The 20,344-nt window shown below is 41.3% G+C and overlaps 1 protein-coding gene across 1 annotated transcript in view; it reads right to left on the bottom strand.

Moving 5' to 3' along the window:
* MIER1 (MIER1 transcriptional regulator) overlaps nucleotides 1-20,344 on the bottom strand; it is a 42,905-nt gene that overhangs the window by 5,030 nt on the left and 17,531 nt on the right. The window contains exons 2-10 of the mRNA XM_082483267.1: nucleotides 18,771-18,795; nucleotides 17,071-17,216; nucleotides 11,486-11,653; nucleotides 8,356-8,488; nucleotides 6,071-6,135; nucleotides 5,667-5,739; nucleotides 2,244-2,395; nucleotides 1,569-1,650; nucleotides 98-192 (exon numbers count right to left, since the gene is read on the bottom strand). Coding sequence (XP_082339393.1) covers nucleotides 98-192; nucleotides 1,569-1,650; nucleotides 2,244-2,395; nucleotides 5,667-5,739; nucleotides 6,071-6,135; nucleotides 8,356-8,488; nucleotides 11,486-11,653; nucleotides 17,071-17,216; nucleotides 18,771-18,795 — 939 coding nt within the window. The remainder of the gene's footprint in view (nucleotides 1-97; nucleotides 193-1,568; nucleotides 1,651-2,243; nucleotides 2,396-5,666; nucleotides 5,740-6,070; nucleotides 6,136-8,355; nucleotides 8,489-11,485; nucleotides 11,654-17,070; nucleotides 17,217-18,770; nucleotides 18,796-20,344) is intronic.

Genomic DNA, 20,344 nt, shown 5'->3' with positions numbered 1-20,344 from the left:
GTAATCATTGAAGGAAACTGAGGATAAGAATTTATTTACAATTCCATTGCTTTAAAAAAAAAAAAGTGAGAAGTACACTTTAAAAATCAGTGTTTACCTTATTTGCCTGAATCACGTGAAAATCCTTGCCATAGACTTTCAGTCCTTGTTCAAAGTTCCTACATTCTTCTTCTGTCCAAACAGATAATTCTTCTACAGCGAGGAAACGCAATAAAGAAATTACTTAACAAAAAAGCATACGGCCAATAAAAGAAAACTTAAGTGACAGAAAACATACGTGGTATTCAAATTCCTTACGCCATCTGCTGACTAAATGAGAACCACCTCCAGAAATTTCACCGACTCTTACAAAAACGAAAATTCCTCCTTCCAGTGAGTAGGTGGGAAATTTGGCTGCCTGAAGTAGCCAGTCGCTGGGGACCGTTATAACGGGTCCGTAACTCCAGCCCTGCCGCGTGGGGGAAATAAGGAGGCAGCAGGAAGAGGAAGAAGGGCTTAGAAACCTGGGGTCACCACTCTGCCCCTAGAACGGAAGGAAGCAGGTATCCCTCAAGCCAGGCCACAGCATGAAGGAGTTCGTGCTACGGACTCGAACGTGCTACGGACTCGAACTGGTTGCTGGTATTTGGAAGAAGCACAGGAAAAGGACAGAGGAATGAGATCTTCTTTACTGCTGGCAAGAGCCAGCGATGACGGGCTGTTCGTTCCAGTCAGGCAGGGTAAGAAATGGTGCTGCTCCCGCTACTGAGTGGGAAATCTTGGCCCCGCTGAAGCCAGAATAAAGCCCTGATAACTTTCAGCCACGCTTCCGAGGACCTAATGTAATTTGGCCTTATTGATTCTTAAGGTCACAAATAAATAAGGGTTCAAATGGTGGGAGAACAAACTAATCTTCTCTATTTGATCGTTCTTGTCTTGTGATTTCACAGTAAACTGGAGAAGCCACAGGTTTGAAAGCAGAACCAAGAGACCAACGCGCAAGGAAAATAACGTGTGCCTTTTCTTCGTTTCGTGTTCCTTTGAGTATAAAGATCAATACCAAACCAAGAAATGCTTAAGGCTCCAAAAGCATCTTTAAGACCAGTGTCTTTTTAATCTTATACTTTGTTAAATAAAAGGTTTAGATGCTCATCGTCCTTTATTAGAACTGTGAATTGTTTCATTCTAGATTTCAGTTTTGTTCCATTAACGTTGATGACTGAAAAGGTCTGGGAGAACAAAGAGCAAAACGCCCCGGAAACGCACAATTCAGTTGCTGAGAAGTAATTTTACATTTTAACTTGTTATTAAGACCACAGGTGTAAATATCAAGTGCTATTGACGGGAAATGAAGTTACACACCCTCTTCGAGCATGTACCTGTTTACTCTACATCTGCTAATTTCATTCTCTCAGAGAACAGTAAGAGATTCACCGAGGGCCGCGTTTACACGGGCACTGATGTGTACTGCTTACATGCAGCCAAGCTCTAATAAAATTTCTCAGTCTCCTGACAGCAAAACCCGATACCTGAGTAATAAATAAAATGAGAGTTCGACAATATAAACTTAACTTTCAGTGTATGCTCACCTCTGGCTGCTTTTACATTAAATCTCAGCCTTCGTAATGATTCTTCGGTATCAAAATTGCACTTAACCAGTTCATACAATGCCTGGAAAGATGAAAAGACACACACTTAACATTCTAAGCTACCACTCAATTTATCTTGTGCCACAGCAGCATACTTAGTAAGTCACTAATAGCTATTAAGAAAAGATTTAAAAAAAAAAACAAAACTCTTTGAATTAATTTAATTTCATATAATCGAATATATTTTAAGACAGCACAGACATATTTCCTCTGTTTAAATGTCCAAATCTCTAATTACATAACCAAGAATATATGCAGGCAAAGTATTTTAACATTTTCATCCACTGCGTACATTTGTAACACTGATGAGGGGATTTTTGTATGAAGGAAAAAAAGTGCTCATTCATATAGCTTTAAAAAAACCCGTAACTGAAAGAACAATTCATTCATACACAATTATTTATATATAAAATAACGCACTGATGCATAAAGCAACATTAAGCCTAAGTTAACAGTTTAATATTTGTTGAGAGGTAAAAAAAAGATCATATTTCTGTTTCCACAAGGAATAATAAAGCTGTTTCAAAGCCAATTTTAATTCTTGGGAGTAAAATAAAATAAAGGGATAATTCATTCTGCAAGATTAAACCACAAATTCTAATTGTTCTTATGTACCTGCTCGTTGTCTTTAATATGTGATCCTTCAGGAATTGCATCCAGGCCTTTCTCATCACCCGTACGCCTTGATGCTTCATTTAGGAATTCGATCACTTTATCTTCTGGTAAGAAGTCGGGATTCCACAGCAGCTGGTCATCATTTTCATACACTGAATTAACCACAAGAAAAAAGACGAGCAAGTTACAACAACAACACAGAAGTTTATTCTCTCTTCTAAGGCTAGCGATCGTGAAACCTCGGAAGACCATTAGAGCACCGACATTAATCCAGAACGCACGTAAGGCCAGGTAAAAGATCCTGCAGCGATCCAAACGACTCGGATACTGTACCTTACATTGTCTTTGAATTTCTGGCATAATCTGTGCTCTCGATTCTAGGACCCATTTATGAAACTCCACCTTCCCCGTCCTCCTCCTGAAACCACTCACATCGCGAGGCAGCAGCACGACTCGCCGCGGTCCCTGAAGGAGCCACCCTTTCTCCCCTAAGCGGCGCGGTTTCGCCGCCGGCAGCCGGCAGGCGTGGAAAACCATTTCACAAACTCATTACACCTCTTTTCTTGCAAGACGATTGGGATCAGTCACGTAAAACCAAAAAGCGCACCACCAAAAATGGTGCTAAACCCACTGCCAGATGTCTGGAGCACTAAATATAAAAAGTCTCGGCTAACCCGGCGGGGAGAAGCCAGCAGCAAGGTCCGCTACCGCTCCAGGGAAGGTGACACCCCGATGCCAGACCTTCTGAAGTCAAACGGCTCCCAAAAGGAAACGTTGCTAAGACTTTCCTACTACTTCCAAGAAATGCTTTCCAAAACAAGTCATTCAGCTGAAGATGGCTGAATTTGAACGCTAGCAAACCTCTACTGTTTTTCCAGAGCTTTAGCGTGAGCTTTCACACCAGGGAAGCCACAGCAAACTGAAATTAGTGGGAGAAACATGGCCAAATGATATACCCGCTGAACTACCTCCCGTTTTTATTTTTGAAGAGCCTACAAGCTTTGCGGGATTAAAATACTAGTACAGCAAAACAAAGTAAAATTCAGGTCATGAAAAACCCTAGAATCAGGAAAGTATCCAGACCTGGCTTGTGGCCCAGTCTTTATTTAAGGTAACGTTACGAAAAGCAGCACGAGAGTAACTTGAACACTAATTCCACGAGCTCGGTGAGCCCCTTTGACCAGAGAGAGGAGCGATCCCTTGGGAAAGCACGGTCAGCACAGGAAGGGGAGGTACAGTAGCACTCTGTCCCGGCGGGAAGGTCAGAGTGGTGGCTAGATGCGTCTCTGCTTGAAAAAGATTATCTTTAAAATGAAAGTAGACTACAAATTAAAACCCCAAACTGGTAAGGAAAATTACTGAACACCACCCTCTTCGGAAACAGCTCCCAACAATTTTCTGGGAGCTTTTTTTCTCCAAAGGCTGGTCCTAATCTGCTGTTTGGTTGCTCATTTAAGAAAAAGGTTCTAGGTATCTTGGGATACAAAATCCAGTAGCAGCAACAATTCTTTTCAGGAGATCACGGATAATCGGTTCTAAGCCACCCTTAATGCTGCAAGCTAAGCACACGGCAACGTTGATGAACGACAGCGGTCAGTGAGTCTCAAAGCAGCTTCACCTTTCAGTTTTCACAGCTACCCTTCGATTTTCAAGTCCAAGCCTTCTGAAAACACATCTTTTAATTTTGTAGATTTTTCCTAACCTGAAATAGTTTAGTAGCAGCTAATTTGGTCTCCGGGCATAATTCTCAGAGAGCCAGTCCACTGCAATTTAGCTTAGCGTAGATTACGTGGTCGCTCTCTCCTCGCAACAGCATGTCAGAACTCATTCTGAAAAGCAATGCGGTTATTCTTAAGAGTTCCAGCATTTTGGGGCTTTTGCTTACAGGACTGGATATGAAAGGACTAGGCTTCTTAGTCTTCGGGAATTTTACAGTTAGAATTTCCCCTTCATTAGAGAACAACTAACGTGACGGGATACGTACATGCAAGTACTAAATACATAGTCTCAGACAACTATTTTTCAACTTTTTAAGCTTCGTTAGTATTCCAGTTGGGAGTCCTATCAATGATTACATCCAAAACACAGCAGAAAGGAAAGAAGTGGCAGAAGATATAAAACCTCACTGGTATATCAAACTAAAGCAGCCCTAGCATGATTAGTGAAAATTTAACTTGTCCCTTCAATGTTTTTTTGCCCGTGACGTAGGTGCTCTGTTCTGCAACGAGCAGTGTGCGAGACTATGAAAAACTCTTTTATACAGGTTACTGCAATGCATAAAGCAGATGTATCTTTTTTATTATCGGAGGCCAGAAGCCATTTAGAGCTGAGTAAATACCAGGAAAAGCAGGTGACCAGTAAAGCGTAATTTACTGCATCTCAGGCAAATACATAGTTCAAGCTCTATTTTTAGCCAGAAGCAGGAAAGCCTGCGGAGAGAAACTTCTTCGCAGCTAAAAAGCAGATGTTTTCTAATTTGCCGTTTTCGATTTTTCATGGAAGCTCCTGACTTCTCACGGTAGCTATAAATTGCATTCTCTTCAACCTCTCTGGCTACGAAGTCCTGAGCTGACGGAACGTGTCAGCGTGAGCCCGCTCCAAGTCTGCAGCAGGACCGATGCTCTTTTTCGACGGTTTCTGGCTAGGTCAGGCTACAGCGCAGCTACAGCAACCCGGAGCTCGAAGCAAGACCACTGCTACTACTCCAGTACATACTCGGATTCTAAGAAGGCACCGAGTTTTGTGCCAGTTAGTTTAAAAACTAACTTATATAAAACTACAAAAACCACAGTCTCAAACTGACCTGGAGTGTAAACAAATTCTTAGTAATGGGCTGAATGAGCAGGTAAATTTGCTTCTTTTAAGCTCACAGCGGGGTTTAAACTGGGTCTACCTTTCCTGGCTTGATTACATTGAGAGCACACAGCCAAAGGCTCCGGTTGTGTGTGTCGGGGGGGGAAAGTTCCTGGAAAAGAACCCAGAAGTAGAACAAGAGGTTCTTTAATACTGATTGAAGAGTTATAAAATGTGAAAATCAAAGCTGCTGGTACCATTTTGCCTCTTTTAACGTGCTAATCCAATTCCAACACCACAGTTTCTTTCTTATCTGCTTTCTTTTACATAAACTAAAAACACTAGGTGATGAGGTTAACATAAGCTGCACAGAAAGCCTGTGCACATTACCACATCAGAATAAAAGGGTTCAACAGGCAATAGCCCAGCAATATAATCTTTCTTCTCCCCTTCCACGACAAGCTCTGATAGTGAAGTACAAGATGAACTATAGCTTGAGATGATGGTTCCATTTTTCACTCGAAGGAGCAATTATTTTGCGAGACACATGACGTCAATCAAATCATCTACTGCTCCCCATTAGGAAATAATCTCAAACATAGCGCTAATGGTAATAGCGCTAAGTCTCACCTTTTTCATTCTCTTTGTATTTGCATGTGCCAGCTGGAATTTCAGCTTGAAACATAGAGCCCACCATGATTTCCTGTTTTGAAATAACAGAAACAAGAAGTTAAGCAACCACAGCCGTGATGTTTTTTGTTAGCAAACAAGAGTATGACCACATCTTTTTTTTTTTTTTTTACCCCTTAAAACTTTCATTGTTCAAAATCTAAAAATACAGTTAACACGCACCATATGGAAATGGATTGTTGACTATTTGGGGAGGCCTTTACTATTTCTTACTATCAAAACTCATACATTATGGGGAAAAACTGGAGAGGATTTGGGTGATCTATAGAGCTCGCCGTTACTAGGTAACAGATCAACTCGTTATTCATGGAATACAGGCTTTTTTAACAGCGCTCGGTATTTACCTTTTTCCAGTCTTCTGAGGGAATATAATCTTCGTCTTCTTCAGATTCCTCTTCTATTTCACTATCTGCAAGAAATTGTTCAAACGTTTACATAAAAAGAGACACGATGGGGCCCGTGCACGCCAACGCCAGCCTCCAGCAAAGCGCGCTGAGCGAGGGGGCGCGGGACGTCACACCAGGTCCCAGGAGCAGCGCAGCAAGGGGGACGGGGGGGACAGGAGCCCAGGCTCCCGTCCCACCAGCCCCCAGCCGCGCGGCAGCCCTGCTCTGCCTTGCTGCCCTCTTATCTAACACCACACAACTGCAAACGGCAGCTTTAGCGACAGTACGTAATGTTTATGTATTGACAGCTTGAAAAAACGACCCACCCAACGCTCACGTTCAGAATGGATTAAGACACACAACAGGCTCAAAAAGTTCAGGCACTTGACTTTGGATGGATGGATGGATGACGGATGGATGAATACATCCATCAATTTTAATACCGCCTAATTAAAATTTCCTTTCCCTTGCCCAGCTTTGAAGCAGTTGAGACGATCCACAACCAAATTCACTACAAACTATTTCTGCAACTATTTTTAGGTGGATGTTCAGCATCCATTTGGGCTTCAACACCATTTTCAACGAGCTCCTTGGCTGAGTTACTGCTGTTCTTTTCCCTTACAGCAGCTGTCGCTGAATTTACGGTAGACTACGGCACAAGGTGCGAGAAATCTGCAACTGTGCTTTTCTCCGTCTTACTGGGATTTAGTAGGCTCAGATGTACTGCTCAGAGATGCACCGCAGCACTTAAAATAGATTATTTCGGATAAGGACTGACAAAAATTTTAAGCTCTTTATGATACAGGCTAGTTGCCTTTCACCGTGAACTGAAAGCAACTGCACTAGCTGGTTTATGTATAGCATGCGCCAGTATCAGCACTAAAATTATTTGTGCATTAAATTACATTCTATACACAGCTGAACGTTGCAAAAAACCCAAAACCTAATGCAATCCACTTGCATTATGCTAATGCTATGTTTAAAAAATAAGAGTTCATTTAAGATACTTGCAATCCTCTGCACAGCTACGTGCTGAGGTTCCTCGGCATTTTTGGATTAAAATAAACTACAGATTAGAAAATGGCTTTTCTAAATGTCATGGCTGGTCAGTATCAAGTATAAGGTATCATAAGGAACCTTTGCTTTAACTTTTGTTTGTTAAAACATAAAACAGTAGGAATTCAAACATCGGCAACAGTCACTTCAATCAAAGAAAGATAAAATATCTGTTGTCCAAATGGCCCTGCTGAGAGCTCAATACTAAAAGGTTCAGACCCCATTAAGTAAGACTGCCACAGAAATGAGAGTTTTCTAAAGGGACAGCTACGTAACGCTAGCTCCACGGTCACACACAGATGAACACCCACTTTGTAAACAAAACAGGAGAGAAAAAACATCAGTCCACAATGCTGGCAACAGTATCAAACGTAGAACTCTTGAAATAAATTTTCTTCATCATTATCTCCCCCTTCATTCTTTCAGGCGTAACAATCTATTGGCCTTTTTCAGATTTCATTGCTTTGGTTTTCTGTATTAGCGATCTTGAAGAAATCTGGGATTCTGTTTGCAGTGAATTTCAGTTTCTACTTTTTCCTCCAGTTGGACTCTCACCTTCTTCGAAGGAGTACATAAACCGGTGCCACCGCACCTTGACATGATAATCACGCACTGCGCAGCAATTATCTACTTGGAACAGCGCGTGTCCTGCTTGCAAATATTTTTACCTATGTCCTTAGCGTGAACTGGCAGCTGAAACTGCGATGGCAAGGTAAGGCTATACCAAGCAGTCATTTACTGCACCCGGACTCCACGTACCAGACAATTTCTCTGAAGGGCACACCTATACAAACCAGTTTGCAGGATCATAAACTGGACTGTTACAACACTCGGAGTAGTGCCATGAAAGGATTTACACTATTTGAGAACCTGCTTTTTCAAAAGGCTAGAAATTTAAATGGTTCCGCAAATTTTAACCTTTCTTTTAAGAAGAGAGAGTATCTCCTGTCCATACACAGTCCCTTATCTGCAGAGAAGATTTAGCATTGACCTAAAAATAGGACTTTTTTTGCCTATTATTTTGAGCATAATGATTATCAAGAGCAGTGTTATGAAAGAGAACAACCAAATGTTTATAGGTATCCACATGTATATCTCAGCAACAGAACGCGACGTTAACTAGAGCAGTTCTTAACCAAAGGTCAATGGTATTGAGATGACTGTGCTTAGTACTAAACTGTACATACTTGTATCAAAATATTTACATCGACGAGGGCGAATTATCTCCTGCGGATCTTGAGAAGCAACAGATGGTGCTGGGTCGTCATTAGATGACTGTGTCTCGTCTTCCTGACCTGATGAATCTTTTATGGTCTCCTCCTTAAATATAAAAAAAGCACAAAGGAAATCAGCTCTCTTTTGTCGGTGACAAACACTATTTTGGCAATATTTTTTCCCATATTGTCATATGTCAAATCCAAACATCTTTTATCTGACTTGAAGTGACTGTATAGATTGTGGTCCGTCCAGACTGAGCCACAACAAATGTGTAAACACATCATATTATTTATTGACCAGGATCTTAGGCAGATCAATTTAACACTCAGGCTCTAACATACAAATCAGAAATATGAACCACAATTAAATATCACGCCTAGTTGTTTTGTTTTTTTAAATCAGTCAAGCAAATCCTTGCGGTTTTCATTTAATTTCATTTAACTTTAAATTTTATTTTGGTCTCTAAAACCCTTCCCTATGAATTTTCAATAAAAAGGGGAGGAATTATTTACTGCCTATACTTTTCTCAATCAAATGAAAACGGGACCTTCCGCAAAAATTAACGTCAATAGTCTGGTTCAACCCCACAGGAATCGCCTATCAGTAGACTCGAGTATGTACACTGAGTCATTAAAAGATTAAAATTTAGAATGAGTTTCTTCATTAGAAGATAAACCACAACAACTAGGGGAATTATTACAATTAAGGAAAATTAAAATGATAAAGCTTAAAAATATATATTACTGTTTTCTATTTCAATGTATGTTGTCAATATCTTTTATGGGTTTTATGGGAAAATTAAAATGATAAAGCTTAAATATATATATTACTGTTTTCTATTTCAATGTATGTTGTCAATATCTTTTATGGGTTTTATGGGAAAATTAAAATGATAAAGCTTAAATATATATATATTACTGTTTTCTATTTCAATGTATGTTGTCAATATCTTTTACGGGTTTTATGACTGCGTTGTAAGCACTCACACTTGCTAGTTCGAACACAGAAGCATTAGGCACAGCACATGTTTATGTGTACCTTTACCAGCAACCAGAGTATTATCACATGTGCAGCTTAAAGCAGCTTAAAAATAGAAAATAGCTAAGTGCAGCATAGCTAAATAAGCTGGAGAAAGATGAGCACTTGCAGAGAAAGCCTGAATGATTTATAAAATTATTCCACCCCCACAGATGTATTTTACTGCCTCTCTGCTAAGAGCACACAAGCATTTCGGCGCGCTCGTTCTCGTACCCTGAGGCAAACAACCCTAACGTTAGCTCGCTCTCCGTGCGCCCCGTCCTCCCCGCCTGCTTTGTTCATCAAAACTGGGGTAGAACGGGCAAACGCATACTTCCAGTTCAAGCCCAGCGCCAACCCTGCAGTAGGAGAAACCACGGGCTGCGTTACGGTGCTGGGCTCTGCAGCGCCGCTGCCCGTGGGCACTTGCTTCGGCAGCACGCTACAAAGGGTTAGCCTCCTACAGAGGGACAGAGATGACTCCTCTTGCCTCTTAAATCAGCTGCTAACAGACCTGGAGAACTAGAGAGGAGGTCACGAGAAGACAGAGGATGGAAGTTGTGTCAGGAAGTAATTAAGAAGCAAGGAGACAAGAAGAAAGTGAGACTTCAGGAACATCACCCTGAAGAAAATAAACCGCTTTTGTGTCATATTTTAATTTTGCGGGGTTGGTTAGTCTGAAGAGGAGGCCGAGGGGAGACCTTCTCGCTCTCTACAGCTCCCTGAAAGGAGGCTGCAGGGGGGGTCGGTCTCTGCTCCCACGGAACAGGCGATGGGACAAGAGGAAACGGCCTCAAGTTGCCCCAGGGGAGGTTTAGGATGGATATTAGGAAAAATTTCTTCACCCAAAGGGTTGTCAAGCGCTGGCACAGGCTGCCCAGGGCAGCGGTGGAGTCGCCATCCCTGGAGGGATTTAAAAGAGGGGCAGACGCGGTGCTGAGGGACGTGGTGCAGGGGTAGACTTGGCAGTGTTGGGTTAACGGTTGGACTCGACGATCTTAAAGGTCCCTTCCAACCCAGATGACTCCATGATTCTGTATTATGCAAGTTTTGCCCCCTCTCCAGCCTCTTGGACCTTTTCCGATGTAACACAACTACGTATCTTTCTTCTTTTTGAACTATGCAACCCATACAAATAGCAAACTTTTTACAGCATGTGTCAAGGGAGTTTGTGAATCCTAAGAACTTCATTTTCTGAATCAGATACATCATTCCTCATCTCTGTGTCACATTCCAGAGATTCTAAAATGGGTAAGATATCAAAGAACAAAATGCATCCTTTTTAAAGCCAGATTAGGTAATGCAGCTTCCATTAATGCCTAAGCCTTTTTTGTTACTGACAACACAAAGGGATTCATATTTTAATGGAATTCAGGATGCAACTCTGAATGGCACCAGTAATGGAGAAGATACGGCTGTGCCCACGGCAGGACAGGATTGTTACAAATATGTATGACATACGCAAGTAGAAAAGATTCTTCTAAAATCAGAAAATTTATTTTAAGAGCACACAGAACACGGGTTTAAAGATGCTAAGTTCAAAACTATACATTTTGCAAAGATATCTGAAGCATTAGATTCAGTTAACAATCTGAGTACAACCAGGGCTGCCAGGCTGCAAAAATACCATTTAAAATGCCAAAGCCAGAAAACTTGCAGCAGTCTCCAATACTCGGAGAGACACATTTAATTCAATTCTGCACTTCACTGTTCAGTTTCAGTAGATCAGCTTTTCATCTTCAAACAAGTATTCAGCCACATCTATAAAGGTGCCTTCAGGCATTCAAAACTTCGGTTTTGAAGTCAGACTGTTTCTGAAGGACAATTACAATCCCTTCTTACATGACGCTTTACGTATACATGTAACTCTGATTTGCCACAGCTTGGAATGATACAGATGAAATTAAGAGCAATGAAGAGAAACGCAGATAGGTAATTAAGAATAAACATTAGAGTTGAGTACACAAAGCATCTGAAATCAACTATATTAAGAATTACTTCTGCCCTGATCTGGCGTCTGGAGTGGTTGTCTGGTACAGAATGGCTGTATGAAAATCAGTTTCAAATTAGTGTAACACTTACTTTGTTTTCACCGCTACAGCCACTGTTGTCATCATTATCAACGTCATCGTCGTCTTCTCCCTCCTCCTCCTCTTCTTCATCGTCTTCATCATCGTCATCTTCTTGGAGGGGAATGGTACCATCATAGCCGTAACGGCTAAGTAGCTCCTGGATTGGCATATCACTTTCCTGATAAACATCCAAACAAAGTTTGAAATTTTAACACAAATATTTCACATCCCACATCTGCTCTACAGCTTAAATGTGTGCATTTTAAACATGACACAGCAAAAACCAGACAGATGATGATCACGTGTACTAAGAATGGCCACTCCGAAACGAACGGACAGTCAAAATTAGAAGTTTCGGCTCCTAAGAAAAACGTGTGGGGTTTTATTCAGGGGAACTTTGTATTTCCCAATCCTTTATAAATTTACAGCAGACCTCACATGCCAACAATCTCTCAGAGGGGCCGTACAGCTCATTAAAAGGGCACCAAAGGGCAGTACGGCACAGCCCTCCCTCGGTACCTGTCTACTACTACTGTACCCAAACACAGGCACTGCCGCGTGGCAGGTTACGCCTGGCTACACCATACCCCTTCAGTACCCAGGGCAAACACACTCCTTACCGGAATATATATATTGGTATTCCCTTTACCACTCAAAAACTACCCCCCAAAAAATTGTAGTATTTTGTACCTATTGGTGGAAAAAACAGATAAAATGCGTGTCAGCAGCAACTGCTTCACACAGGTGGTTTTTGCAGGCAGGAACTCGTCCTAGTGCAGGGCAGTGATTTCTGCAGCATCTCCGAGGATTTGGCAGAATAAGGACGAGAACTTGCAGTACCTGGCTTGGACATGGAATTACATCTTCATCTGGGGAGCTGCGCTATGGGGACAATTCCACGCAGTTCTACAGCCCTGGCTTTGAATAGGAAATTGCACCAAAACCGCACCTCTCCATCTCTGTATCTCTCCCCTTTCTGGGCAAAACAAAAAATAAGGGGTCGGACGGGGTGAGGGATCACCTTATATTCAGGATCACCTCACATCCAGGTAAAGATAGCAGTGATGGTTACAGATTCAGATATGTTTTAAGCTAGCTGTCTACAAAACTGTCTACAGCTGGAAGCAAATCTGCTAAAATATGTGCGCATTTAAAAATCTTTCTATTTAGAACGCCGGTCCACTCCGAAGAGACCCTTCAAATGATACAGTCGGTTCTCAAATTTAGTGGCTCCCAAACCGTTACCAATTGCATTCACTTCATTAATAAAAATTATTAATTGCTGTGTCTACAAATTACTTGGTTTATTACTTTTAATACCTCAGCGTCCAGCCCTCAGGGGCACTCTACGGCATCCCGAAGGAGATTTTTTCAGAGTAGGAGCTTTCAGAGAGCATTGTAAAATTATCTCTCTCACAAGATCAAATCCTTTGTTTATTATTTAGAGGTGTCTGCTTGCTCGAAACATTTCTTCTTAGTAAGTAACGTACATTTCGGCTGATAATCAGATTTTTTTAGTTATCGGCTGACCTTAGACTTCCTCCAATGAAGTCCTCTCCCAAGGGCCTTCGCTGATCAACACATCTCTAGTTCCTGGCAACACGCTAACAATGCCAACTACAAAAGGCAAGCGTGGTTAGTTCTGCTGTGTGAAAATAAGAGTAACGCAGGGGTTACCAGTACTCCTTGTCTGTGTATTTGATTTTCGTTTACTTCAAAGAACTAAGCTATTCTACCGCTTACTGGTCTACTCTTTGGTTAAGGTAAACACACAGGAGATGCAGACCATCACCCTCCCTCTTGACTTCTTGGTCCCCAACGTACCATTTTCTGGGAAGGACTTTTTAGAAGTGGGGAATTAATAGTTTGCTGACACAGACAACATGGCAGAACTGTGATCTTAATTAAAACCTGACATACAGCTATCAGAAAAATCCTATTCATAATTTTCCAAACAAATCTTCTCCAGTACATTTTGGGAAGTCATATACTTTCATTAAGCGCTCCTCAGCACTATCCCATTTGCAGATACAGACTGAGAACGAAAAAGAACTTTTACCGCAATCCGTAGGTATGTGTGAATTATCTAAGAGGCATATTACTTACTATATGTTACCGAGGAACGTGGCATTGTATTTACAACATTTTTCTTAGGTAGAGCCTCTTAACTTCAAAAAGCCCGTTACCATTCAAAAAGCTCCAAGGGCCAGCAACTCTCCAAGGTAAAATACAAACCATGATTTCTATATTGCTTCAGGATATTGCAAAAATAGAAAAGGCTAAAAAAGTAACACGGATTATCAAAGACACAGAAATTTCTCATGTGGAAGAGGCTTAATAACAGGAAGTGGATTATAACTCGTGCATCTGGAGTAGAGGCAAGCGAGGGGGAGCGCTGCAACAGAGAACTCGATCATAAGTGGCACAGAGAAGGTAAATGCAATTGACGGTACACTCTTCTAATTGAAGAGCTCAGGGGCAACCACTGAAACGAACACAAAACAGGTCTGAAAAACCAAACTGGTTTCTCATGCTAAATGAACTGTGCCACATTGCCACCTGCCTCACGGCCGCTCAGTTTACAGAGGCTAAAAATCAAATGGACAAATCCACCGGAGGAGGAAAAATACGACTGACGGGCATTACAGATGAAGAGAGAACATCTTTTTCATACGTTCCTGAACTGCACCCTGCCAGAGGCTGGAAGAGTATCTGGGAGAAACACCGCACGCTTCCATGACTGGTTCTCCCATTTAAAGAGAAGAGGATGCTGGTGCATACCCCTAAGAAAGCCCAAGAGCCCTCCCTGAAAAGGGGGACCTCAAAAGGAGAAACCAAGCGATTATATGGAACAAATGGAAAAAGGAAAGGCATCAAAGCCTTAAAAAGCTGTAAGTGACGCAGGGAGGCACCACACACAGCATACTTCATGTATGCAGCACAAAGGCAAAGAAATTGGCCTCGTCAAATCCTCCACGTCACACTCCCTCCGGCTGATGCTCTGTGCGGTCAGCTTAGCTAAGAGTAGGAGGAATCCAAGTTTCTGCCACTTGCTGGGGTCTGCTCATTTAGGATTTTCAACACAGAGTGTGAAGACCACAGCGTCAGCGTATGCCCAGGACACCTAGAGATGTGCCTCATCCCAGGCACACCTTCCTGAGCATGGTCTCTGGGCTGCTGAAGGAGGACTAGAATCATAGAATGGTTTGGGTTGGAAGGGACCTTGAAGACCATCCAGTCCCACCCCCCGCCCTGGGCAGGGACACCTCCCCCCAGCCCAGGTTGCTCCCAGCCCCGTCCAACCCGGCCTTGAACACCTCCAGGGATGGGGCAGCCACAGCTTCTCGGGGCACCCTGCGCCAGGGGCTCACCACCCTCACAGGCAACAATTTCTTCCTGATATCTCATCTAAATCTCCCTTCTTCCAGTTTGAAGCCATTCCCCTTCGTCCTGTCACTCCATGCCCTTGTAAAAAGTCCTTCTCCAGCTCTCCCGTAGGCCCTTTAGGGACTGGAATACTGGTTAGCCAGGACTTTGGTCAGATCTGGTACAGATGCTCCTACATACAAAAACAGCATTACTGAATACATGTCTGGCCGTGGTCAAGGGCTGCGCCACCTCGCAGGGAGCTTTCCTGCCCAGGAAAAACTCTTACCTTTCAAGAAACATCCCCATGAACCACCAAATCCAATACTTCAGATTCCCTTCAGGTACTGTTCTGCTCTCAGGAAACTGTATTTTTTCCTATGCTGGAGCAGCAGAGGGTGACTCCAGGTCTCTACGCTGCTATTTAGACAAAAACGTGTAGACGTACTTGCACAGACAAATGCAGGATGCTGCTCAACCTCAAGCACTAACGCATTACAGATTCCCCAGGGTTTCAACCCATGAGTAGAAAAGATCCTCTCCCTCAGAGGAAGGTGTCATTTTTCCGACAGACAGGAGTTAAACCAAAGTTTAAAAATTCTTTTGCAAATCCTGACTGCCACCTCATCTCTGGAGGAGCTGAACTAGTAGCTCAGGCACATTCACGGCCTGGGGGAAATCTGAAATAATACCTGTAAATGTCGGGGGAAAGAAAAAGACAGGATAGCACTTGTCTTGACAATAGTTTTGACATTTAGATTGCCTATCATCCACGGCTAGGAAAAAAAAAAAAAGAGACAGCGACCTGCTGTCCCACAACTCGAAGCAGGCACAGGTCTCCAGCGAGATCCTGCTGGTGTGGAAACTCCTGAAACTCGGTAAAAACCCGACCTGCAACAGAGGAACAGACCGACCGATAGATTCTCTGCCGGTCTGTAAAAGCATCCTGCAGAGGACGCAGCGCACGGAGCCGCGTGGATCTAACTCACGGCACCGCACGCCCTCCCGATCACAAAAGAGCTGCCACGTGGAGAAATTATAAACTTGCAGCCCCGACAACTGCGAGAAGAGGGAATAAACTGATGGCTGAAATACAGTTATAAACGAAGTACTGTAATGCGGTGACAGAATTACAGAACCAGATGTTGACTCTTCACAAAATATGAGGGGAAAAAAAAACATATTTTCAACTTAAAAACCACATGACGTATAGGTGGAGCTCCATTTCTCGTTTAATCTAATGAAGAATATTTAGATTCACAAACTATTTATTTATCTTTATGTTTACCTTTTAATATCAAACCTGAAATTACCAGAAAAAAATTATCCTTTACACCCAAAATGTAGTTTAAATGCACTAAATTAATCTAACGTCATATTGGCATAATCACTTATACTAAATAGGATTTGTACATCGAATATGCATCTGAGAATCTTTAATGACCTGTTCTGGAAACCTTTTCAGCCAACGAGGCCACAGACAGTACCTAATGCCTAAATTCCTTTGCATTTATAACAAAACTAGTTTGTAATTTAAGAATATTATTCCTGCCTGAGGAGTAATTTAAGACAATACATAAATGACAGCATAACCTCAAAATGCCAAATAAATCTTATATGCAATTATTTCAGAAGATACACATTTTAAGGTTTATTTATCCCTATTAACAATATTTGTGAGTTCTGATCCCAGCGCTGCTGACAGCTCTTTGCTTTGAGCCAATCATTTCATCTGCATCTCCGCTTCCTCTACCTTAAAAGTGAAGACATTCCTCTATGCTCCACTAAAGCATTATACAAATGTTCGTATAAAAATGCAAAAGAAATGTAAAATTATGGGATTTTTTTTAAAAAAAATAAAAATCTACATGCGCTAATGAAGTGCAAGGGCTTTAGAAAAGAACGACACTGGAATATACAAGTTTAATCAGTGTACTTTAACTTATATTAACTCTAAAATGCAAATCCTACACCAGCACATATATGCAAAAAGAAACTAAACAAGCACAGCGTTATACATTATTAAGTATTTATGTACCAGTTTCCTCTTCCCAACTTTTGAGAACTGCCAATTTATCTCAGCCCCTTTCCCCCACCTATATTATTTGTCTATTAGTGTTTTAGGGGTTGTTTTCTTTTTAATTCCAAATAGAAGGGAAAAAACCTGCATATATTTTGTGCGAGACTGTGGGCTGTGGTTATGTTTTATGACTACTTAAGGCTACCTACCCTGTTAAGATCCTCTATTTCAGAACTGAAGTTTGTTTCTCCTTCCATCATTTCCTCCTCTTCTAATGTCCGTTCATCATCAAAGTCATGCACCAGCATATCAGCTGATGGATCAAATTCATGGTCATCAGATGTTGCTGAACCTCCTGATAGAAAACATTTTAAAGAATGTTTTTAGTTAGATCATGGCCTCACAGAGTTTAAATTTTTTTTTTTTTAATTATTATTTTGGTGACATTTTAATACTCAAATTATACTAAGAAATTAAAATATCTTCGAAATCCCTCAATCGTTTATCTTCGGGAAAGCCAATCTCATTCAGGGGACAGTGAACGCTGTCCTTTGGGTGATAAGAGATCACGGAAAAAAGAACCAGGAGACACTGTTTAACCAGTTTTTAAAGTACTACATATCTGGACATGGGGGCCCTAGTTAAATGTTTGTAAAATGTTCGGGTTTTGAAGGCTTAATTCCTGAATAATCATAAACCTGTCTCAATCAAGAGTTCTTCTACTGGGAGCAGAAATACTCATAAAGTCAGGGCTGCTGTTTCCTCGATACTTTGCAAGTTTTCTTGTTGACAACTACAAAGACAGTCTAATGACTTTTCCAAAATTTAAACTTAAAGCAAGCTTCACAGTTATGCAGATTTTATTTATGATGCAGAATCCTTAGTTATTTTTTTCCCCACGCAGTTTTTTTCACCGTTCTTTGTAAAGAAGCCTGGTTATATCTTATGACAACAAAAAATAAATGAATGGATGAATGGTTTGGGAGATGCGGCGTTTTTCTGTAATTCAGCAATACCTGATTTCTGATTCTAACTCTGCTAACATTTTTCCACGTCTCTCCATGGACAACTTAAATTTCGTTTTCCAAGCCTGAAGAGCGCACCCACGCTAAGGGTGCAAGAGGGAGGGGTTGACTATAGGGTTAAGGTGAACTATACTTTGTAGTTTGAAGTGTTAAAGTGATTGATTATTTTTCTGAAAGAAATTAAGAGCTCAAGAGACAACGGCAGTCCAGCCGAAGTAACTAATGCAAAGCTTTTCCACTAGTAGGATGCCAAAAACCTTGGAAATAAATAACACCAAGTTCAGCGGTACAAAAGTGAAGAAAAAAACCCCAGATATTCATAATTTACATTTAGGCTGACTACTACATAGCCAGTAATTCTGGGATACTGGAATATCAGAAAATAACCAGCTTTCAAAGCAGAAGGAATGGAACTCCTAATTTTTAGTAATTCAATGAGGTAAAAAAATACTGCTTTTTGTGATGCTTTTGTTCTTGACATATTATGCAGTAAAACATACAGCACCTTAGCGTTGGACTCTGTATTTAATCCTACTGCCAAGGGGGAGCCGTGCCTAGGGGACGGTGACGTTACTGCTGGGTGAAGCCGCCTCTTCCACGTCCCCAGCGCTCGCTCCCATGGCGCTCCTTAGGACGTCGGCATCCCCAACCACGCGTTCGCGCAGCTTTTGCAAAGACAAGAATCGTATTTCCCCAGTGTATTTTACCATTTAGAAACTCGTGCTGGTACAGAACGGGAGAAAGCAGTGACTGCTTAAAGCAGTACTGCCACCAACCTGTTCATCAAATTATATCCTTACGTCACTAAGTGGAAGAGACCAGAAATAATTTTTCAAGGGTGCCCTCTCCCCTCACAAGTTTAAGAAAATATTAAAAGTATTTACCTGGGCTTGACGACTCAACAGAAGGCTAAAAAAGAAAACAGAGGAAATTATTTTTTTCTATGTTGAACGTGTAGAAACTCAATTCAATAATTCACCTGATACAAAGCAAGTCACTGCAAATAATATATTGACAAATAAAGCACCACGCACACTCTGAAGCAATTTAAGGTAAACAGTACTCATTTTCTCCTTCATGCATCAATATTGCTGCACTATTTCAGCATAAATAATTGGAAGAACTGCCCGTTTTGTGATGCGATAATTGAGCTGATGAAGGTACAAAATAAAGCAAAACAATTCATTCCGAAAATAGCATTACAATTCCACAATCGGCGTAGTATGGCATACACCGGCGCTATTGCCAGACGGGGCAACGCTACTTTCTCTCCACCTCTATCTGCTCATTTCCAATTCTTCCTTTATGGCGATACAAAACTGAAAACTAACAGTCGCGATAGGTTGATTTTTAGATCCAGCTCTGCTCGAACTCCACGTACTAAATCTCCTTTTCCACAACCAAGGTATACGCCAGATTACGTTGAGTGGAAGCACAGTTTAAGAGAAATTATTCTTCCTATTTGAAACTATGCAATACACAAATTCCCTGTTCTGTTTAAATTAAGGTACAGACTTTTAAAAGGTAATCACAAATCACAATGGGAATTCCTCACAGAACAAAAGGAAAAAGTGAATTAATCTTAATCCCTAACCTAGCTGTGAGAAATGAAAAAAAAAATTTTTTGCAAGCCAGACTTTCTTCCCAAGTACATTTGTAACACAAATTAATATGATCACAGACTACAAACCAAATATATTTTCTGAAATAAAGAAAAAAAATGAGACTTCCACAAAAATCTTTATGTAGCAGAGACATCCTTTGGCCTACCACATTCGGTAACCTTGTATTTATAATCAGAGCAAACGTCTTCTTTCATAAAATTCTGCTTTCCCTTGCTTATAACTTTGCCAATCTTTAACCTCCTGGGATGAAATTTGCATGTCAGACAGGCAAACCTCATTTGTTTTGAAAATTCAAGCAAATGTTTCAACTGTTTTCTGGAACAGACCTAACGAAGTGGGATTTTCAAAGTCAGGAAGACCGACCTGGTACTTCAGAGAGCTGCAGAGCCCTTTTCCCTCCCACCTTCTGGAAACGGAAATGTTGTTTGGTATCACGGGTATTGGTATATCACATAATAGACAACGCTGTCTTCATGAAAAACTGCCTGCATTTGGCCACGAAATAATTTGGAAAACTTCAACTTGCACATTGAAGATAGATTCTTATGTGTGTGCGTCACAGGGCACCTAGATTGTACTCCTACTCGAACTGCAAAATCTGTGACCCCAGAATTATATGCAAAATTGAAACAAGATATTCTGTTAGAGACTGGTAAATTTAAACTCAAGTAAAAACTCGTACTATTATTCCAAGATTTTCTAAAGCATTTCCCCTCTCCTTGACTCCATCTCATAAGGCCGAGCAGTCACTTGCACAAGCCACTTCCACCCGAAACGCCTGGCTATGTAGCGAAGCAAAACCTAACATTTAAAAAGTTCTGTGTAATTATAAA

This window comes from Vanellus vanellus (assembly GCF_965231255.1).
Source record: "Vanellus vanellus genome assembly, chromosome: 5".
In the NCBI taxonomy this organism is placed as follows: domain Eukaryota; kingdom Metazoa; phylum Chordata; class Aves; order Charadriiformes; family Charadriidae; genus Vanellus; species Vanellus vanellus.
The sequence above is the reverse complement of the archived record's forward strand: the minus strand, read 5'-3'. Positions and strand labels throughout refer to the sequence as shown.